Here is a 19,147-nt window from a genome sequence, read left to right on the forward strand (position 1 = left end):
CTTTGAGTTGGGGTGTTTGTTTATTTATTTATTTACTTCCTTTATATACTGCCATTATCTTCCAAGGAGCTCAAGGTGGTATAATTGGTTCTCCTCTTCCCCATTTCATCCTCACAACAACCCTGTGAGGTAGGTTAGACTGAGTGGCAATGACTGGCCCAAGGTCACCAGTGAGCTTCATGGCTGAGAGAGGATTCGAACCCTGGTCTCCCAGGTAATAGTCCAACACTCTAATCATTACACCACACTGGCTTAGAACAGGGCTGGCTCAACCATAGGGCAGAGTGAGACAGGACAGTTGATTATGGGTGTCATGAAAGAGCAGAAAACTGGTGCTTTAAAAACTTCTTATTACAATATTTTTACTTATGGGAAGAGATGCTTATGGGATTTTTCTGCGGCAAGTGCCAAAATTCCTTGGTCAGCCTTGGCTGCTATGCAGCTCTTTGATTGAAGGGGTGCCCTTTTCTTGTTCTGCCTCAGGCAGCCAAATGTCTTGGGATGGCCTTGTATCTAATGCATGTGAAATAATGTGTGTGGACAGAGCATAACTGTGCTCTGCGTTGCTTCCATCCAGTAGTGTTGTGGCAAATTCAGAAGTGCAGCATCCCTTCATGATGCTCACACTATTGACCCCTCATAGCCACCCCCTTCTAAGATTATACAATAATCTTATAATTTTACAATTATGCAATAATAATAATAATAATAATAATAATAATTAGGAGTGCATTGCAACCATCGGTGCAGATCTCACATGCTGCGATTCAGCTAGACCTGCTATTTTCTGTGCATGTACATGGGCAGATGATTTGGAGGGCTACAATACCTTCTTTCGGAGTGACTCAGGTTGTGTTTTCTCTGAAGTTCAATTGTATGTAGCAGAACTTGTATCCCAGTCACTTGAAACTGAAGCCCCTTGTGTTTTCGGTGTTGCGCTTTGGAGCATATAGTGGCTAAAAAATGTACCTATTATGCTGAGTCTTATGCCCTCCCCTCCCCCCCCCATGTCCCAGACCACTACACCACTGTTTCCATCTCATCTCCCAGAATCATCTGTATGAAATATGGGCAGGCTTTTAGCTAGTTGGATCGACTGCTTGCTAAAACTCAGGACTGTAAGGAGGCAGTGATTCCTGTCCTCCTGTTCGTCGCAATTAGCTACAGTTTGGCTTCCGCTTAAACCTACATTGTTCATCTTGCTATCTGCTACGGCCAACACTAATGTAGTTAATAATGTAATCGATTTCTGTGAATTTCAATGGAAGGAAAATGTCAAAAACCATACGGAAAGTAATGCCATTATTTCTGTACTCATTCACAGACAAAGAAGAGAACAATAGCGAATACCACCTGGGTTTGCTTGTGTGGCTTCTGTTCCTGGCCTCGGATGGACATGCCAATGCCAGCAATTTCCCCTCCCGTTTCCATTTCTGATGGAATTCACTGTCGGACCTACAGTAAAACTCCTAAGATTCAGCAGCCAGGGTCCGGAGCAAAATAGTGACTCAGGTTGGAGAAACTGTTTTAAACACAAAAGCAGTTGCATGTTTTTTCAGGACTGGAATGTGTCCTTGAACTCTGATAATGCCCCTTGTTTGCACTAGATGGAGGATCAAGGGGTCTGGGTGTAGAAACTAGTCTACCACACAAAGCTAAAAATTGTCTCTGGTCCCACCTTTCATTGGCATGTAGCTCCCAGAAAGTTGCACAGAAGGATTTGCGGCCCTGGAACTGAGAAAGCCTTCGCCCTTGGGCTCAGCTACATTAGTAAAGAAAAAGCATTTTATATGCATTATAACACTGTGACACCAGATGGCGCTGTGGAGTGCTGTCTTTCACCAACGTGATTTCCCATTATGAAGTTTACAACGCTTTTTTTGATGTGTCTATATCTAGCCCTTGTTAAACATTTTACCCACCACACTGCACTCTGTACGTTGCAAAACACTGTGTCAGTATCAAGTAAATATTTTCACAAATGAGTTGCACTCAGTGCTGGTCATGGCCCACTTAAGTCCATTAATTTCAGTGGGACTAAAATAAAGGTAAAGGGCCCCCTGACCATTAGGTCCAGTCGTGGCCAACTCTGGGGTTGAGGCGCTCATCTCGCTTTATTGGCTGAGGGAGCCGGCGTACAGCTTCCGGGTCATGTGGCCAGCATGACTAAGCCGCTTCTGGCGAACCAGAGCAGCGCATGGAAATGCCATTTACCTTCCTGCCGGAGTGGTACCTATTTATCTACTTGCACTTTGTGCTTTCGAACTGCTAGGTTGGCAGGAGCAGGGACCGAGCAACGGGAGCTCACCCCGTCGCGGGGATTCGAACCGCCGACCTTCTGATTGGCAAGTCCTAGGCTCTGTGGTTTAACCCACAGCGCCACCCGCATCCCATTCAGTGGGACTACTCTTGAGTAAAATCTAGTTGGCTACGCAGCCAAATGTTTTAACATACCCTGTTTTGGGTTGGGGTTGTCTTTTTGCATTTTCCTCTTGAATGCATGGAAAGACAGGCCTGCTCCGCCTTTCAGACCTTGCAGCATGTCTGTCTTGCACCCTCCCCAAACATGATCCCAGGGCCTCTCCTCTGACATACATCTCGAATGGCTGTGGTAGCCAAGAACAGCATGAAAACCTACAGCAGCAGCAGTGAAGCAAAGCAAGGGCCCCTTCAGCCCGCAATGTAGCCAGCAGTGCTTATAGATTCCAGAGCTTATCCTGGTGTTACTTCCGCCTTTCTGCCTTTCATTCTCCTCCAGGGAGAATTACCCAGCCAGCCTTCTGGAAACCAGGAGCACTCAAGTCATCCTATGTTTCCTATACCTCCGCTGCCGCCTCTTCTCGGGGCCTCCTGGTGATCATGCAAAGAGTTAGTAGAGAAACGCTTGCTCCTGGAGAAGGGACCCTTTCACATGGAATCGTTTACACTAGATTAGCAAATCTTTCTTTTTTTAAACGAGAACTTCCCTGAACAGGAGAATATGCAACATGGCCAAGAGTTTGCAGATACTGTTCCTCTCCTCTTCCCCACTCCAAAAAACATTCTGGCCTGGATCCAGTTCCTGAGAACCAGATGCTGGGAGACAGAATCGAACTTCCCACTCGTCCCCTTCATCTGTTGTTGCTCAGACCCAGCTGGCGTGTGCAGTAGAAACCTAGACCTGCGTCCTACTAAATCACACTCAAAGTAGGCCTATTGAAGTTAATGGACCTAGGTTGCCCTACTGATTTGAATGAGTCTAGTCTAAGAAGGCAGTTTAAAACATCCACAGCCCACGCATAAAATCAACTCACATCCAAGACAAAGAGGAATATAGGAAGAGCCTGGTTGCTAGATAGGCCAATCTGGTCCAGCATCCTGTTCTCACAGTGGCAAACCAAGTGCCTGTGAGAAACCCACAAGCAGGATCTGAGCAGATGAGCACTCTCGCTTTCTGCAATATTCACACGTGTGCTGCCTCTATCTGAAGGTAAAGCATAGCCATCATGCCCAGTAGCCATTGACAGCCTTCTCCTGCATGAAGAAAAAGAGCCATTGATAGTCTTCTCCTTCATTAAAAGAATAAGAGTAAGGCTGGATCTAGACATATCAAGAGAAGCGTTTCAGGAAAACATGTTGTAAACGTTGTATGAGAATCACATTGGGAAAAATGGAACTCCACAGCGCCATCTGGTGTCACAGTGTTATAATGCATATACAATGCATATAAAAAGCTTTTTCTTTACCAATCCAGCTGAGTCCAAAGTCTTTATCCCTCTTGGAAAGAAAGCTGTGGAGCAAAATGTGTAGGTACCTTCTAAGCTATTTATGTGAAATGAGAGTGGTTTAATGACCATACGGAAGGCTGTTGCTTTTAATGGCTGGTGACTACTAGCAGCTTCCTTGGTGCGGGCTTGGTGAGAGAACCGTTTTGACATCTGGAACGTAACAAGGAGATGAGACAGAAGTCTGAGCTTGCAGCTGGTGACTGAGAAGAAGCTTTTCAAGGGAGGGGAAGACATGCTGTTTACTCTTCTGAGGCAGAGCAGGGGAGCAGGAACTGATACTGCTTTTAAGGCTGTCACAATGCAATTTGGGCCCGTCTGTAACTCAGCTTAATGTGGACCGTGGACCCCTTTGAATTCCCCCTTGTTTTCCTGCAACTGCTACTGTCCCACAGTTTTCCTCCTTGAAGGAAGATATTGCCTATGCTTTGAAAACCCAAATGGGAGAGCAACGTCAACTGCATATGGAATCTGCGGACTTAGGATGAGGAAAGTGTGGGATAGCAGTAACTGGAGGGAAATGCCACATGGACGAGGGGGAATTAAAGGACACACAACGGGTTCACAAGCCGAGGTGTGGACAGGCCCTCTGTTGTTCTGCTGTAATGGAGGTCCCTGGCAGATACAGTGGTACCTCGGGTTACATACGCTTCAGGTTACATACACTTCAGGTTACATACGCTTCAGGTTACATACACTTCATGTTACAGACTCCGCTAACCCAGAAATAGTCCTTCAGGTTAAGAACTTTGCTTCAGGATGAGAACAGAAATCGTGCTCCGGCGGCAACAGGAGGCCCCATTAGCTAAAGTGGTGCTTCAGGTTAAGAACAGTTTCAGGTTAAGTACGGACCTCCGGAACGAATTAAGTACTTAACCTGAGGTACCACTGTACAGTGAAAAGAGGCATCAGGTTTAGGATTCCATTACATAGGCGCTCGCTTGCCCCCTATCAATGTTCATTTCGAAACACACCAATATTAACAAAACCATCCTCAGTCTCTCCACCACTCTCATATCACAAGGAACTTGGGTCTTTGGAGGCGTCTGGCCAGCCGTAAAAGACGGTTGTGTGTGTGTATCAAACAATATTAGAGTGAAGGGGCACTGTTATTTCACAAATGCCTGGGGCCAGAATAGCAGATGTGGCACCCTCCAGATGTTTTGGACTACAGTGGTACCTCGGGTTACAGATGCTTCAGGTTACAGACTCCGCTAACCCAGAAATAGTACCTTGGGTTAAGAACTTTGCTTCAGGATGAGAACAAAATCATGTGGCGGCGCAGCAGTGGGAAGCCCCATTAGCTAAAGTGGTGCTTCAGGTTAAGAACAGTTTCAGGTTAAGAATGGACCTCTGGAACAATTTAAGTTCTTAACCTGAGGTACCACTGTACAGCTCCCAGCGCTCCTGACCGTTGGCTGTGCCAAATGGTGTTTCTGGGAGTTGTAGTTCAAAACATCTGAAGGTCACCGCGGTGGCTACCCTGGCTGCAGTAGGGCCTTGTTAGGGCAGCAAAAGTGTGTGTTTTCCGAGCGATCTTGTAATAGCGAAAGGAAAGAACCGCAGAAGGCAAGGAGAGGGGAATACAGAAAAGCAAACAGGAACAGAACCCAGGCAGACATCTGGCGGAATGTCAAGGCGAGGAAAGAACAGCTGGATTTTGTAAATGCCCGAGAAAATTAATCCCATACCCTGGAGGGAGATGGGCGGGGTGGGCGGTTGTTTTTGGAACTCTGGGGCCAGCAAAAACTCGCTCTGTTAACATCAAACGGGGCTTGGGAGCTGCTTGCAGGGGGAAGCGTTGTTCAGAGAGCCCGCGTGTTATGTAGAAGTTGAAGCTGAGTGTTGGGGAGAAGAGAGGAGGGGGGAATGGAGGAAGAAGGCAAGAAGTGAAAAACCTGGAGGTGGGGGCAGGACTGCTGCATGCCCATGTTCGCTGGGCTGTAAACTGATGAGATCATGTTTTCAAGCAAGGAAGGAGAGCAGGGAAGAGCAAACTGAAAGAGGTTGTCTTTTGGGCAGGGAAGGAGGGAGAAAGAAAGAAAGGGAGAGCGAGCAGGAGACATGGAGCACGCAACCAAATTCCTCCTGGGCCTGCTGCTGTTGCTGCTGCAAGGTAAGTTTCAAAGCAAATTCTTTTTGAAAGATAATAGTTTTGCTCAGGTGGCCTGCTAGGAAGAATTCCGGGGTTGTTGGGGTTTTTTTTTGCAGAAAAGCCAGCACTATCTGCTTGTATTAGGAATATTTTGGAGGAAGCACAGCAGGCAGAAATCCCACAGGACAAACCTCACCGCTGCATCTGTATCCTTGGGGATGCTGCACCGGTTTAATTTCTGCACACACTACGGACAGAAGAATCAATCCTGTATCACTGAGGTGAAAACTGTGTAGGATTTCACTTACAAATACTTTTGTTTTGGCTTAGCTGCTATGCCATTAAACACAGCCCGAAATGCAAAAACCAGGCAGATGCAGCCTTTACTGTTGTAGCGTTGAGTGGTAAGAAAAGGCTTCCTTTGTTGGGTCTTCTCTGTGTTAGGTTGCTGTTAAAAGAAAAGAAGCAGGATCAGTAAAAAATAAAATAATGCAGCGACCTTAGAACACCTGGGGAAGCAAAGTGGTGTAGATAAGAGAACTACCTGCAAAGGTGTCTCATTTTTTTCTGTCTTGGGCTCAGGGGAAAAGCATCTCTGTCTTTCTCTTTCTTTCTTCGCCCCCTCTGCCTCAACTCCCCATCTGTAAAAACAAACCATCTATAAAGTATGCCGTATGTTAGAGAGGTTTGCCAAATTTTACATATTGTTTAAAATCAGACAAAGCATGTCAAGTCAAAAGAGGAGAGGGTCAAAAAGCAGGCTGTTACAAATGTTAGACAATTTGTATTTGTAGATTAATCAACTAATACAGTGGTACCTCTGGTTACGTACTTAATTCGTTCTGGAGGTCCATTCTTAACCTGAAACTGTTCTTAACCTGAAGCACCACTTTAGCTAATGGGGCCTCCCTCTGCTGCCGCGCTGCTAGAGCACGATTTCTGTTCTCTTCCTGAAGCAAAGTTCTTAACCCGAGGTACTATTTCTGGGTTAGCAGAGTCTGTAACCTGAAGCGTATGTAACCTGAAGCGTATGTAACCTGAGGTACCACTGTAGTTCAGTTGATTAACTGTGGGAGCAGCACTAATTATCACTGGTAAAACATTCAGGGCATTGTTGTTGATGGCGTTTCCCTCTATCAGTGAGTTTCTTAGCTCACATTTAATCCTTACAATAACTAGGCAACTTTTTATACTCTATAGTGGGCACACAGATCAGGGGTGGAACAGAAGCTATTGACTGATGCAGAGCAGACTCTCATAATACTACAAATGGTGAGGCTTGAATGAGTTAGGGAAGAGTTTGCTAAAGAAAGTTCAGGAAAGAAAAGATTTGTCAGTGTATTTTTTTTAAAAGATATTTATTGAGTTTTTCCACCTTTATACATTAAAAAATCAAAAAGAAAAAACAAAAAAGTTAAAAACACATAAAGTTTACAATCCTTATTTTCAATAACATATTTCCCTGACTTCCCCACACCTCCCCTTCTTATATTCCAATTCAAATTGTTAATTCAACAAGTTCTTGTCCCCAATTTTTGACCTTTTTATATTTAATTCATTTTAAAAAAATCAATTTTAACTTATAAACATCAGTATTTAAACATCAGTGCTCATTCTTAAAACTTTTTTCTAAAGTCGACCCAAATTCCCTTCCACGAATTCCCCAATTTTCATACTAATAACAAAACAAAATAAAAAAACAGATTATAATTCTGCACCCTTTGGATTCCCAAACCCCACCCCACCCTTTCCCGGTTTCAATCCCCAACAAATGTCCATCAGTCTTAGTCTACTATCAGCCTGGAGACCTCACGTCTGAGGCTCTTAATTCTCTCTCAATTCCTCTCTGCCGGTTTTTTTGGTAGTCCTTAATATTAAACACCAGATCTCGGAGAAGCTCTGTCCCGATAGGGTCCATATTTCTTCCAGCCAGACCTCAAGATTTGTCAGTGTAGAAGGATGCAAAGTTTTGACTTAAACAGAGTTCCTACTCATGCCAGTGAAGTATTCTGTATAACCTAGAAGCTTGCTTACATAGCTACAGCCTGCTCAAAACTGGTCTGCTAAAAAATTTTTTAGCATCTGTCTTTTCCATTCCTTTATTCTTCTGGGAGATGGAAATCAACTATCCCTTAATGGGACGGATAGTTGACTTGGGATTTGAAATCCAGGGACTCTTTAGTCTTACATAACACTCTTTTATACCAAAATCCCTTTAGCCTTTCCCTCTCTTTCTGCTGCAAAGTGTGGTGGTGCTGCTGTTTTCCTTTTTTAAAAAATGAGGTTTTGCAAACACATCCAAAGCAAAGAGACTTTGCCTAGGGAGAGCCTAGTGGAAAATTACTAGGGACGAGGGAGAAATTTGATTCCGTTTGCATTTAATGATGAATTTGCTTAATTAGCACTTTCCAAAACAATACACACAAACAAAACACAGCCCTTCTTCAAAACTCATCCTTCTCAGGATCTTGCAATGCAGTTCTCCAGCCAATGTATGTGTGCAAAAATACATATACTAGGGTTAAGTGTACATTAAGAGGCATATCAGTATAAACCACATATAGAAATGCATTATATCAGGGGAACTTGCTTTGCAAAAATGTCTTTATCAGGGAAAATTGCATTCAGAAATGTGCGTATTAGGAGAAATTTGCACAGGAAATGCTGATGGATTATCATCATCATCATCACCACTGATTTATTAACCGCCTTCTAAACCACCATCTTAAGGTGATTTACGTATAATTTAAAACATTCTAAAAGAAAAGCAACAAATACATTGAAAAACAAGACTGAAAACCCAAACAAATGGACACTTGTAGCAATGATCCATTTATCCAGCAGGAAAAGCCTGTCGGAACAAAAACGTCTTCAGTTGTTTCCGGAAAGCGCAGATACTGTAGTACATTTTCATGAGGATTCTTCCTTTTCTTAAATTGCAAACTGATGTGGAAATTGTAGAGAATGGAAGACTGGGAAAATGAGAAACGGAGAACCCAAAACTTGCATATTTACCAATCCCTATATATTACTGAGCTGTGTGGAACAGTTGCTGGCATCTTCCGTTCCCAGGCGCCTGTCAATTTTTTGCAACTCATGAAGCTAATACAGTGGTACCTCGGGTTAAGTACTTAATTCGTTCTGGAGGTCCGTACTTAACCTGAAACTGTTCTTAACCTGAAGCACCACTTTAGCTAATGGGGCCTCCTGCTGCCGCCGCGCCGCCGGAGCACGATTTCTGTTCTCATCCTGAAGCAAAGTTCTTAACCTGAAGCACTATTTCTGGGTTAGTGGAGTCTGTAACCTGAAGCGTATGTAACCTGAAGCGTATGTAACCTGAGGTACCACTGTATGAAGTTGCTAGAACTGTTACGTTTGACAAAAGTTGATTGTTTTGTTTTCAGTCCTGCCTTTTGATCCAGAACAACCTCCAGGACAGCTTATACTGAAAATAAATCAGATTTTTCTAGGAAGACCCCAAAAGCAGAGTGTTTAAGGCAATCACTCTCCCTCCTGCAATTGGCAAATAGAGAGCCACTGAAAGGTGCAGAGCTGAATGGGTGGACCGGCATCCTCTGTACAGCTCAGTGTGCACTGGGCATGGGCCTGATCCAGTCTGGATTCTCTGCATGATCCTGCCAGCAGAGAGAGAAGGCTCTTCCGGATGACCAATTCACTGAGCACCCAACCCAATCTGCTAGCACAAAACTGATGTGGAGGTTAGACTATCATCTCCTGCAGATAACCTGCACTGTCTCAGCCTCTCCTGCATGGAACATGTCCCCTTCAACATGCCCACATTTCACTGGGTGCCAGGAATGAACACACACATCTGTTCTGGGGACAGTGCAAAGAGTAAGGAAACAGACTCATGCATTTTGTGGACTTCAAAAAAAGGTCTTCTTCAAACTGAGGAGTGCCCTCTGACAGCTCTTCCTTTAGAGGACTCTCCTCTGTACAGGGGGGCAAGTGGCCATCCCAGGTTCAGCGCATCCTGCATGCAAGATGACCTAGTTTCAGTCTTCTGACAGGTCTTACCTGGAACTTGGGTAGCAAAGCCCAGGAAAGATGCTATCAAAGTTGACAAGAGCTTGCTGGGTCTGGGAGGGTGAGGCTACTTCCCTCCTTTGCCTAAGGCAGCCGAGTGCCTAAGGAAGCCCTTGGGCTGGGATGAATGAGCCCAGGTGCAACAGCATCTGGAACGGTACAGGGGGGGGCGTCTCCTTTCCTGCATGCCTCTTTCTTGAAACATCTGCATATTCTGGTGATTGCCAGACCGTTATGAAGAATTCAGGTGCACACCAGAAATTCAGATTTCAGCAGTTACAGTGGATTGAAGCGCTATTTTGCCCAAGCATAACTTACCCACTTTAAAAGGAAGACTTTTGGGGATTGGGAAAGTGATGGAGAAATGCACTGAAAAGTTGGGGTGGGTGACAAACGATTAACCCCCACAAACACACACAAGTGATCACCTGCCCTGGGTTCTGCCTGGATAGAAGCCCAAACGGATGTCAAAATGCCATACCACATATTGATGAATGGTTTTCTTTCAGGATGGAATGAGTAGGTGTGTCTTCAAGCTGTCAGATATAGCTTGCTCAGAGGCTCAGCGAGGGCAGCAGGACGGGCAGAAGCGGGAACTGTTGCAGCTTCCCCTGTGCTTGTAACCTAACTCAGTAAAGCAGATTCAGTTGTTGAAAACTGCAGGCAGCTAGTTATAGCATGGCAAGCGTGTCACAGCCCTGCAGGAGAACTAGGACTTGGGTGGTCTTTTTATCGTGCTAGTAGGTAAGCCTGGCACAATAAAACAATCCAGAAGCAGGGTTAAATGCTATTCATGGCTCAAGGATTGTGCTGTTCCAATGAAAAGGCACATCTGGTGAGTTTCCTGCTTTTTGGAAGGACGGCCAATTTTTTTATTTTTTATTTTGTAAGATATTGGATCTATGGAATTTGCGAGGGAGTTGGCATTTGTTGCATTAACCTGAAAAATAGAAACAGCATGTGTGTTTTCACACACATGCGGTGTGGAAGGGCCTTACTGCTTCCTGTATCTAAAAAGGCAGGCACCATGTCATGACTTTGAAGCAGTGATGATGAGACTCAGTTCACATCCATACCATCCATTTGAAGTCGTCTTATACCCAGAGACGGCCCAGCCATTAGGCAGGGTGAGGTCACTGCCTCAGGTGGCAGAAGCCCCCCAGGCGGCACCTCTGCATGTGCCCCGCCTCCTTCTCCAGTGGTAAAGCAGCAGCGCCATTGGCGCCAATTTCAGCATCAGCAGTGGCAGGGCGTGCAGCAGTGGCAGGAGCAGGTGGGTGGTAGCAGCAGGGTGGCACTTCCTGTTTCATATCAAGTAGCGAAACGGGCCACGCTGCCCCTGCTTATATCACAAGTGTGGGGAACCTTTGGCCCACCAGAGGTTGCTGAACTACGACTCCCATCATCCCTCTGGCCATCGGCCATGCTTGCTGAGGCTGATGCGAGTTGTAGTTCAGCAGCATCTGACTGGCCAAAAACTTCCCTGTTGTACCACGTTAACAGTCACGGCTTTCCCTTCCCCCAAAAGAATCCTGGAAACTATAGTTCGCAAAAGGTGACGACCACACAGAGCTACAGTTCGCAGCACATTCAACACCCCTTCCAGGACTAGGGCAAAGTGAAAAAGTACAGTGGTACCTCGGGTTACAGACGCTTCAGGTTACAGACGCTTCAGGTTACAGACTCCACTAACCCAGAAATAGTACCTCGGGTTAAGAACTTTGCTTCAGGATGAGAACAGACATCGCGCAGCAGCAGCGGGAAGCCCCATTAGCTAAAGTGGTGCTTCAGGTTAAGAACAGTTTCAGGTTAAGAACGGACCTCCAGAAAGAATTAAGTACATAAGCAGAGGTACCACTATATGCTGAGATCTACAGATGAGGGGTGGTGTACAAATTTAATTAATTAATTAATTAAAAATCAAAGAATGAAGAGGGGAGCAAGTTAGTTTCTTACACAAAAATGGGAAGAAAGTTACTTTCTCTCTTTTTAATGAAAGCTGGGAATTTGAGGATTGTAGTTCCTCAGAGGGAAAGAAACAGCTGCCTCTCCCCATTGATGCATGTGCTGTCTGCTCAGCTATGCACTCAACACCTGAAACAAACAGCACATAAGAGTTTGCCTTTGCTCGTAAATCTGGCAATGCCGAATTGCATATTGCGCACTGTATTAACATTAGCTTTTCGCGCAGGATAAAACGTACGGAAAAACTGACCTCTTTTTTCCAGGCGTTTGGTGGACTAGAAGGATGTTTGTTGGTTATGATGATTTTGTTGCAGCTTAAGCTTCTTCGTGCTATAGATTTTTTAAAAAAAGAAAAAGAACGGTTGCATTTTTTTTATTATAACAGATTATTTTTATTTACGCTCTTAAAATGTTTTTGTAAGTCCCTTGGAGACCTTTTGTGCGTGTGGCAAGTGACTAGTAAGTTCGGATAATAAATAATACGACACCAGTGCCCATTCTGCAAGCAGTGTGAGCGACTGTGATTCAAGAAGGTCTGTGCGTGCAAACTGGGAATGTGACAGGGATAAACCGTGTGTGCAAAAGGCATGAAATGAGGTGCAAATATGCAAGGTAACAAATTAGGCAATTACACAGTTGAGCTTGTGGAAGGGATGAGGCCAAAGAGTAAGGGATGAGGCCACCTTTCCCCCCACTAAAAGCTACCCCCTGGTACCCCCTCTGGCTGCTTTTACCCAGTGGTGGCTGGCACCCACCCACTGAGAGTGGTGGGGCGGAATGTAGGGCACCCCAATAGTTGGCAGAGCCAACTGCTACCAGCTATGCCCCTTCTTCCTCCCCGTTCAGTTCTTCAAGGGCAGCTAAGGAAGAGGAAGTTGGCAGGCAGGGCCAACTGTTTATAAGAAAGAAAGCAGAAAGAAGAAGAGGAGAAGAAGAGTTTGGATTTGATATCCCGCTTTATCACTACCCGAAGGAGTCTCAAAGCGGCTAACATTCTCCTTTCCCTTCTTCCCCCACAACAAACACTCTGTGAGGTGAGTGGGGCTGAGAGACTTCACAGAAGTGTGACTGGCCCAAGGTCACCCAGCAGCTGCAGGTGGAGGAAGGTCAAGGCTATTGGAGTACTGCCCCATCTGCCCAGATGGGGCAGCCTCCACTGCTTTTAGCCCCTCAGGAGTGGGGTGGAATATGGGTAACAGCATCCCAGCATTTCCAATGTGGTGCCCATGGGCAACACGAAGCCCTCACGACCCCCACATTGGCACCTTAGAACATCTGACTTGTCTGTTTCTTGGGGAAGAGCATTGCCTGCTTTTTTTGTCTTGTGTTTTATTTGTCTCGCTTTGTGTGTGTTTGCTCATGTTTTTTGGGGGGTGGAGAGTAGGGAGGTCCGAGCATCACCAGAAAAACTGTGTTGTAGCAAGTTCCTCAAGGAAGGAAGGCCTTGAAAACCCTCCATGTGTGATTATTCCCATCTGCATTCCATCCTCATTGCTTCTTGGCACCAGTTCCAGCGAAAACCAAGGCTGCAATCTGACCTCCTCCATGGAGCAGTAATTTGGAATGGGAACATATCTGCTGCCGGCACCGTTTAAAAACAAAAAAACCAACCCCCAAAACGCCCGGACTTTCCAAGGGCAGAGAGGGGAGTAAGAATTCTTTGCTTATGCAGTTAGCTTTTCCTTTCCCAAAATGTCCGCTGTGGGAGGAGATTCACCCGTGAGGAAAACACTGGGAAACGTGGAAGGCCAGGCCTTAGCGCAGTAATTCCCAAAACAATGTGCAGCAAGTGGGAGCTGCTAGTGTGCCACAAGAAAGAAATGAAATAAGAATGTAGGACTTTAGAAAGCTGCCTCATGCAGCGTCAGACCACTGGTCCATCTATCTCAGTATTTTCTACACTGGCTGGCAGCTATTCTCCAGGGTTTCAGACAGACCTGCCTTGTGCCCTGGAAAGGAGTGTGACAAAGCTGCCTTATGCAGAGTCAGACCAATAGTCCACTTGGCTCAGTATTGTCTACACTGACTGGCAGCAGCTTTCCAGGGTTTCAGGCAGGGAGCCTCTCCCAGCCCTACCTGGAGGTGCCTGGGATTGAAACTGGGACCCTCTGCATGCAAAGCAGATGCTCTATCGGTCTACCTCTGATAATATTACTTGAACAGCAAATAGACCTGCAGAAAAACTGTTGCAACAAGGTACGAGCTAGTCTCTTTATCGATCATGAGTGCAGAACGTGTGGCCCTCCTGATGTCGTTGGACTCCCAGCCCTCATCATCTGCAAACAGCATGGCCACCGCTCAAGGGCGATGGGAGCAATGTCTGGAAGAAGGCCACAGTTTCTACAACTTGCTTTCTATGAAAAAAAATCCAAGGACTCTTAACATAATCCATAATAACAGATAATGTCATTCGCAAGCAATGAATGGCAGTAAGTTAAAAACATGTTAGATACCAATTAGTACACAAAAGCCAGTGTGGTGTAGTGGTTAAGAGCAGTGGACTCGTAATCTGGTGAACCGGGTTCGATTCCCTGCTCCTCCACATGCAGCTGCTGGGTGACCTTTGGCCAGTCACACTTCTCTGAAGTCTCTCAGCCCCACTCACCTCACAGAGTGTTTGTTGTGGGGGAGGAAGGGAAAGGAGAATGTTAGCCGCTTTGAGACTCCTTCGGGTAGTGATAAAGCGGGATGTCAAATCCAAACTCCTCTTCTTCAAATCCAAAATGACAGGGCGAAACAGAAACCAAGCTGGCTGGCTCTCTGGGGTTGGCGTCTTGACAGAAGGTTATCAGCAAGCGGGTTAGTGTTACAGGATTCCCATGTCCTGTTGGCGGCCTGGTAGTTTTGGGGATGACATGTCTGACGGCTACAGAGTTGGTGCATCCGCTTGGTGGGGATCTGTGTCCCTGAATCCAGCAGGATTTTGGTCAGCCCTACTGGGGAAAGGACAAATATCCTTTTGAGGCTGCATCCTGGCTTGCCAAGTCAAATCCCTGAGAGGAAACACAGCTAATCAATGCAGATCCACCTATTGTGTCACTAATATTTTCTTTTTCTTTCTCCTTTCAGAGTCTGTTGTCCATCCCTATTCAGGTAAATACAAATATTTCGTATGAACTTCAGCTGCTTTGTATGAATCATGTTAATGGTGTAATAATGCACTTATGTTTTTAAACTTCTTATAAGTCACTTGGCAACCTTTTGGTAACAAGCAACTAACAAATCTAAATAACAGTAATACTAATAATTACTGCAATCAAACTATGTTGAATGTCACAAAAACCTTATTAATTTGTGGGCCTGGTGGTTATGGGGTTGGCGTATATCGGGGGTGTGGGGGGGAATCTGCCTCCGTGACCTTAAAAATCCTTATAAATTGTTATAGTGGTTATTTATTTTTACATTTATAACCTGCATTTTCCTATAAGAAGCCAAAGGTGGCATATGCAGTTCTCCCTCTTTCCCCATTTTAGCCTTATGGCAGCAACAGCAACATTGTGAGGGAGGTTAGGCTGAGAGTGTATGCCTAGTTCAAGATCACTCAGTTAGCTTCATGGCCAAGTGGGGATTTGTACCCTGGTTTCCCAGGTCCTGATCCAGCATTCCTAACCACTACAGCACACTGGCTCTCAGAGCTGGACTGATACCCCATGTACACTTACCTGGGAAAAAGCCCCATTGAACCAAATGGGACTTCTCAGAAATAAGGCATGTATGGGATTGAGCTGCTACAGTATGAGAGTTGTATCAGCTGAGATATGATCTGCACTAGGCTGTGGTTGCCAGTGGTTAGGCTGTTAGCTATTACGGCTATTGTTGTAGCTCCACTGTTGGAGGCAATAAGCTTCTGTGTACCACCGATAGCCAGGAATCGCATATGGGGAAAGCAGTTCCTGCTTTTGGGCTTCCCATCGGGGTATCTGATTGGCCACTGTGAGAACAGGATGCTGGACTAGACGGGCCTTTGGCCTGATCCAGTGGGGCTCTTCTTAGGTTGGCCTCCATGCAGTTGTGGGTTCAAGTCCTGGTGGGCAGAGGAAGACAGGCTTTCGATTGTGGGTGCATCTCCCCACATGGCTTCTTCTTCTTCCCCCCTCTCTCTCCCATATGACAGCCCCAGTGGATGCTTCCAATCTTGAGAGCGTAGTAGTGTCTGTGCAGAACATCACTGCCAAGGCGGGCACTCGAACGGTCCTCTCCTGCAAGAGCTACAGGATGGTGTGGACCCAGGACCGCCTGAACGACCGCCAGCGTGTGGTCCACTGGGATCTGTACAGGAACCAGTATGGAGACTACAATGCCGAGCGACTGTGCGACATGTATTCGGCCGGGGATCAGCGAGTCTACAGCGGCTACAACCAAGGGCGGATTTTCATGCCGGAAAATGCATTTGTGGATGGCAACTTCTCACTGGTAGTCAAAGGTACCGGGACCCAAGATGGTTACACACACACACACACACACACACACACACACACACTTCGCCTGGGTATGAAATGAGCAGACAGGAAGAACCATACCTCAGTAGCAGAGCATCTGCTTTGCATGCAGAAGGTATCGGGTTCCATTCTTGGCATCTCTCAGTAGGGCTGCCAGCCAGTGCCGGCAATGCTGACCTAATTCGATGCACCCAATGGTCTGACTCAGTTATGAGGCAGCTTCCTATATTCCAAATCAATCCTTCTTTTTCTTTTACAGCACTCCCCCCAAAAAACCCCCAGAAGTTAACAAAGAGAATAAATATTTTAAAAATAAACAAAAGCAGCATTTGTAAAAACCCAAGAGAAGTAAACACTGGATCAGTAGAAATCATAAAGCAGGATTTCAAACGTATTAATTTTCTTTTTGTTTTCGTTTGCCAGTTTGGGCCAAAGCAGGGGTGTAAATATAATGCATTAATGAGTAGCCCATCATGTAAAGATCTGATTAGTTAGTACTGGCAACAGGGCCTAAAGCAGCCCAGTAGGAGCTGAGCATGCTCTGTGGCCACAGAATGCTGCAATTCTGTTCTGGGGGAGCGCATAGCTGTGTACATTGGAGACTGGTCCAGTCCCAGTCTACCCTGACAGCCCCACCTTCCTTCCTCACATCCCCTCAAGGAGTGGTTCTTCTTGTCATTGGCTCTAGCTCCACCTACTGTTGGTCTCCTTGTCTGCAGCTCCACCAGTCCCCATGAGCACCAGCCATCAGTGTGTGTGTTTTGTCTGACTGTAAGGGGAAACCAGGGGGGAACAGAATGAAGTATCCCAGAACTCCATGTCACATAGAGGAGGGAGAAAGGTTGTTTTCTGCTGCTCCAGAGAAGCGGACACGGAGCAATGGATCCAAACTGCAGGAAAGAAGATTCCACCTAAACATTAGGAAGAACTTCCTGACAGTAAGAGCTGTTCGACAGTGGAATTTGCTGCCAAGGAGTGTGGTGGAGTCTCCTTCTTTGGAGGTCTTTTAGCAGAGGCTTGACAACCATATGTCAGGAGTGCTCTGATGGTGTTTCCTGCTTGGCAGGGGGTTGGACTCGATGGCCCTTGTGGTCTCTTCCAACTCTTCTATGATTCTATGATTCTAACTGGGGTCTTTAGCATCCTGAGCGAGCTTGAAGTTTGGCTTGCTAAATACCAGCTCTCACCACACGAGGGCCCCTTCAATCCTATGATTCTACTCCAGGTGCAGTGGAAATGATCACCTTGTGGTGAATTTTCCCTGTTAGAAAGTGACATGATGAAGCTCAGGGAAATAGCTCCTTCCCCCGCCCTTCATCATCTACCACTGATCCTTAAACAGGAGATACTGATTGTTGGTTTATTTCATTAGGCTGTAGAGAACTGTAGCGCAGTGCCCGAGGGGTAAGCTACAGTTCTCGGGATGCTTTGGGGGAAGGGATGTGACCAGCTTTGGGAGGTGGTGGGCTCACCTTAGCTGGATATATTTTACTAGAGGTTGGGCAGGTATGTGTCAAGAATGCTGCAGCTGTAATACTTCTGCACTGAGCAGAGGGTTGATCTAGATGACCGTCAGGGTCCCTTCCTTCTCTGACTAAGTTTGGCTTACAGTGGACCTGTGCAAATTAAGGAACTGAAGTTAATCTTGCCCATTAACTTGGATGGGTCAACTCGGAGCAAGACTAGCATTGGCTGCAACCCCATGGTTTTGTTACCTGGATGCCAAAGTTCTCTCCATAGCTGTCAACTTTCAGATTTGAAAATAAGGGATCAGCAACCTTGAAAATAAGGGATCAGCAGCCTCACCTGTCCCGGGGACAGTCTACGGGATATCTAACAATCCGAGATAGCAGTGGGAAGCAGCGGGAAACAGCGCTGGAATAAGGGAATTTCCCGCAAAAAAAGGGAAGGTTGACAGCTATGGTTCTCTCTCTCCCTCTCTCCTTACTGCATTTCAATCAAGACATCTCCAGGAGCGACCAAGGCATCTACTCTTGTAACCTCCACCACCATTACTGTCACCTGTACGAAATTGTGAAGATACAACTGGATGTAACCGAAGAAGGTAAATGTTGTTGCTGTTGTAAAAGATGTGCGGCAAGATGAAAGCGGGAGGGTGTGTTTGTGCCTAGTGTTTTTGCTCCCCATCATGTTCCTCTTTTGTAAACTCGCACAAGTCTTGTTTGAGGCAGCCACATGTACAGAGCAAATGGATGGCCAGGGAGCTGCAATTAAGATGTTTGTGGGCATCGGAGCATTTCCTGTCACAAGGCTGCATCAAAAGGCTTAGAGGAGCATCAGCTGTACTGTGCCGAAAATGAGGCCTAGGATAATTCCAGGCTTCTGCCTCTCTGTGCGGACTAGCAAACCCTTTGCAAACCAGGAGGATCGCTTTTCCCTATCTGGCGTCTTCCAATTTGTGTCAGACTATGACTCCCAGCGGGTACGCGGGTGGCGCTGTGGGTTAAACCACAGAGCCTAGGACTTGCCGATCAGAAGGTTGGCGGTTCGAATTCCTGCGATGGGGTGAGCTCCCGTTGTTCGGTCCCAGCTCCTGCCAATCTAGCAGTTCGAAAGCACGTCAAAGTGCAAGTAGATAAATAGGTACCGCTCCATCGGGAAGGTAAACGGTGTTTCCTTGTGCTGCTCTGGTTTGCCAGAAGCGGCTTAGTCATGCTGGCCACATGACCCGGAAGCTGTACGCTGGCTCCCTCGGCCAGTAAAGTGAGATGAGCGCCGCAACCCCAGAGTTGGCCACGACTGGACCTAATGGTCAGGGGTCTCTTTACCTTTTTATGACTCCCAGCAGCTGCAGCCAGAAAGTTCATCAAGGATGA

At 46.2% G+C, this 19,147-nt stretch overlaps 1 protein-coding gene across 1 annotated transcript in view; it reads left to right on the plus strand.

The window, feature by feature from the left end:
* The first annotated feature begins 5,495 nt into the window (after positions 1-5,495).
* The window catches only part of MXRA8 (matrix remodeling associated 8), a 31,953-nt gene continuing 18,301 nt past the window's right edge, over positions 5,496-19,147 (plus strand). Inside the window, exons 1-4 of the mRNA XM_053400757.1 lie at positions 5,496-5,880; positions 14,941-14,964; positions 15,986-16,294; positions 18,274-18,375. Of these exons, the coding sequence (XP_053256732.1) occupies positions 5,829-5,880; positions 14,941-14,964; positions 15,986-16,294; positions 18,274-18,375 (487 nt within the window). The 5' untranslated portion in view covers positions 5,496-5,828. The remainder of the gene's footprint in view (positions 5,881-14,940; positions 14,965-15,985; positions 16,295-18,273; positions 18,376-19,147) is intronic.

Source organism: Podarcis raffonei, chromosome 8, assembly GCF_027172205.1.
Source record: "Podarcis raffonei isolate rPodRaf1 chromosome 8, rPodRaf1.pri, whole genome shotgun sequence".
In the NCBI taxonomy this organism is placed as follows: Eukaryota; Metazoa; Chordata; class Lepidosauria; order Squamata; family Lacertidae; genus Podarcis; species Podarcis raffonei.